General features: G+C 42.0%; 1 protein-coding gene across 1 annotated transcript; it reads right to left on the bottom strand.

The window, feature by feature from the left end:
* Positions 1-431: 431 nt before the first annotated feature.
* LOC137299064 (uncharacterized) lies at positions 432-2,352 on the bottom strand. The gene is made up of 2 exons (XM_067831549.1): positions 1,563-2,352; positions 432-565 (listed from the first exon to the last, which is right to left on the bottom strand). The coding sequence occupies exons 1-2, from the start codon at positions 2,350-2,352 to the stop codon at positions 432-434; spliced, it is 924 nt and encodes a 307-aa protein (XP_067687650.1).
* Positions 2,353-3,073: the final 721 nt, after the last annotated feature.

Here is a 3,073-nt window from a genome sequence, read left to right as displayed (position 1 = left end):
TTTTTAATTACGGATGTAACTGTTAATCATGTGATCCAAAGACTTCAGAACAGAATAAGGTTAAGAATGGTTTTCCAAACTGAACCAACGTAGACTGTGTGAAATATGGCTGAATTATATAACAACAATATTCACTCACTACCTGTTTCCAATTTGAACGTAATCTATGGTAGTTGAACCAGGGCTGATACACTTGTGGACGAAACACAAAATAAAAACTACTCTATGTGGGGATCGACGGTTGAGTAGAGCGACAAAGCGATATACATGAACACTAGTCTTCATTATAGATTGTGATACATGACACCATTTCAGTCGCCTGATTGTTTGAACTCATTTGGAGAAGCATGACCGTGTTCCAGTTGATTCATGAAGAACTTTGTTTGATGACTATGTAAACCCTACACATTTGATTCTAAGGCTCACCGTTTTTAACCTTGGCAGCAGGTGTACGAGCCATCAGTCGCCGGAGGTTCAAGGTTGTTACAGGACTCGGGGAGAGTTCCTTGTGTACACAGGGAACCGACCAGATCGTTGCGAACGCACTGTTGCTGGCAAGCGGTTACTGTGAAAACATATGGAAAATAGTACATCACCAGTTGACAATACAGCTTTATTCCTTTCACAGAAGCAACAGTCTCCAATGATACACAAGTTGCATATTGTCCAAAGTCAGAATGATCTGATGTTATCGTACATTCTAAACCAAATGTCACTGTGTTCTGTAATCTGACTGGTTGAAAACACGATCAAATGGGATTTGATTCCCGGACATTGTAAGACCATTCTCTGCGTATCGCAAACAATTGTTTTGATGCGTCATCCTCAGTGCTGACGTCATTCAAATCACATTGTGACGTAAAGTTAGAATGAAGTCACAAAAGAGCAGCTCAAGATGCTACCATGGGAACCAGCTGAAACGGCCAGCTGATGACACTTCACTGCTGTACCCGTACTTGATGTAAACGAGTGCAGACACATGATGTTTATCATTGATGTTAGATCAAATACCTATGACCTTTCCATAATGCAGATATGTTCAGAAGTTAAGGGAACATGATTGAGTTGAGAAAAACATACTTTATAATGAGGCCAGAAATCAGGACATAGATACGATAAACACAATGTGTGTGCATGATATCGTCTTGATTCGTCTTGATTATGATTTGTACTTCTCACTTGTCGTGCACAATGTTGAACGTTGATTCCCTTTGGACATTCGAAAAAGACGTGGAATATAGTGAAATGTCCACTGAAGTGAGTTTTTTGTCGATTACGAAGTGCTGAATGAACTGTTGATATGGCTTTTTATATACTTGCCAAATTGGTCTCAACTATTGCTTCACATTGAAGGCAAATGTCGGGTTGACAAATCAAGGCTTCTGTAGTGATTGTGGACTACTTGCTTTTGGATAGAACATTTCATCCCAACGTTTTGACGTGAACTAACCAAATTAACTTTTTCATGTGTATTGACTTGCTTGAATATTTCAATGAATGACTGGCAGAATGTATAAAACCTAATCTCTAAGTAGAGCGAACACACAAAGTTAATTACTTACAGAATGTTGTACCCGCCACTTCTGGCAGGGTTGATCCTGGCGTAGTGGTGGCGGGTTGGGTCGTAAGCTCAGTTGTAGGGACCTCTGTCGTCGTTGTCGTCTGTTCAGGTGTAGTTGTTGGCTGAGTTGTAGGGAATTCTGTTGTCTCTGTCAGGGGAACTTCTGTAGTGGGTGATGCAGTCGCTGGCGGCTCGGTGGTTGGGACCTCTGTTGTCGTTGTCGCTGTCGCTGGTTCAGGTGTAGTTGTTGGTTCGGTCATTGGATCGTCTCCACAGCATTGAGAAAAGAATTGTTCAGTCAGACGGCACATAAATCTAAAAAAATATCGGAGCCGGGAACTAGAGCTTTTGCAATAGCCTTCGTACCGTTCACACGTTATACTAGCCCATCGTCGAGGCATTCGAGAGATTGCGAGTTTACACAAAGGGCTTCTGTCATCGCTTTCTTCACAGCGCTCGTTGACTTTCCTGGCAAACCGACACACCAAATTGGTGGCCCAAAACCTGATATATCTCCGACTACAGTACCGAGAGACGGCAGTCGTTATGTCAGAACATTGGAGGTTGTTCATGGTTGACCGATAAGTGTCCTCATCCTTTCTGCATGCGCTTCTCACAACCAAAACGATGCCTCTGGCATATCGCAGTTTTTTCCAGTAGATATTGGTGCACTCTGAATAACTGCTGGCTACCCCGTATAGCTCTTGGACCGACTCCTCAGGGACCTGTATGGAGGAGGACAGTTGGATTGAAAACACCAAGAGCAGGAGAGCAAACACGAGAGATGCCATGTTGGTTGTCTGGAACAAGTGGTGATGTGCTTTAGTCGACGATCTCTTATATAGTCGTGGTCTGCAATAGATCTGTCTTGCTGTTGCCACGTTACACGTGAAGGAGAACAATAACATGCCAGACGTGGGCAGTAATTGGGCACGAACTTCGGTCACCTTACTGAAACATGTGGTCATTTTCTCTTAGTTATCATGGGTAGTAAAGGTGTTTAAACGTGTGCAGTCTTAAATTGAAATCACTGGGTAATACCTTGTTTGGACGTAAGTGTTTGTGTTTCCATGATTTTGTACAGATGTGTGGGAAAAGTAGCAAACTGACTTTGCCTAAACGGTTTCCTGAACCATATCATGTATGTACTACAGGCAATAATTAAAACACTTTGAAAACATCTGTTTCGACCATTGCTCCGGTCACGCACGACCAGGGATTCAATAGATGTGTAACAATTGATTGTTATGACCAAGTTTGAGTTACCGAGAATCTATTTCTGTGACAGGCGTTTCGAACAGGACCTATGACCTTTCCATAATGCAGATATGTTCAGAAGTTAAGTGAACATGAATGAGTTGAGAAAAACATACTTTATAATGAGGCCAGAAATCAGGACATAGATACGATAAACACAATGTGTGTGCATGATATCGTCTTGATTCGTCTTGATTATGATTTGTACTTCTCACTTGTCGTGCACAATGTTGAACGTTGATTCCCTTTGGACAT

This window comes from Haliotis asinina, chromosome 10 (assembly GCF_037392515.1).
Source record: "Haliotis asinina isolate JCU_RB_2024 chromosome 10, JCU_Hal_asi_v2, whole genome shotgun sequence".
Classification (NCBI taxonomy): domain Eukaryota; kingdom Metazoa; phylum Mollusca; class Gastropoda; order Lepetellida; family Haliotidae; genus Haliotis; species Haliotis asinina.
This window is presented reverse-complemented; position numbering and strand designations above follow the sequence as displayed.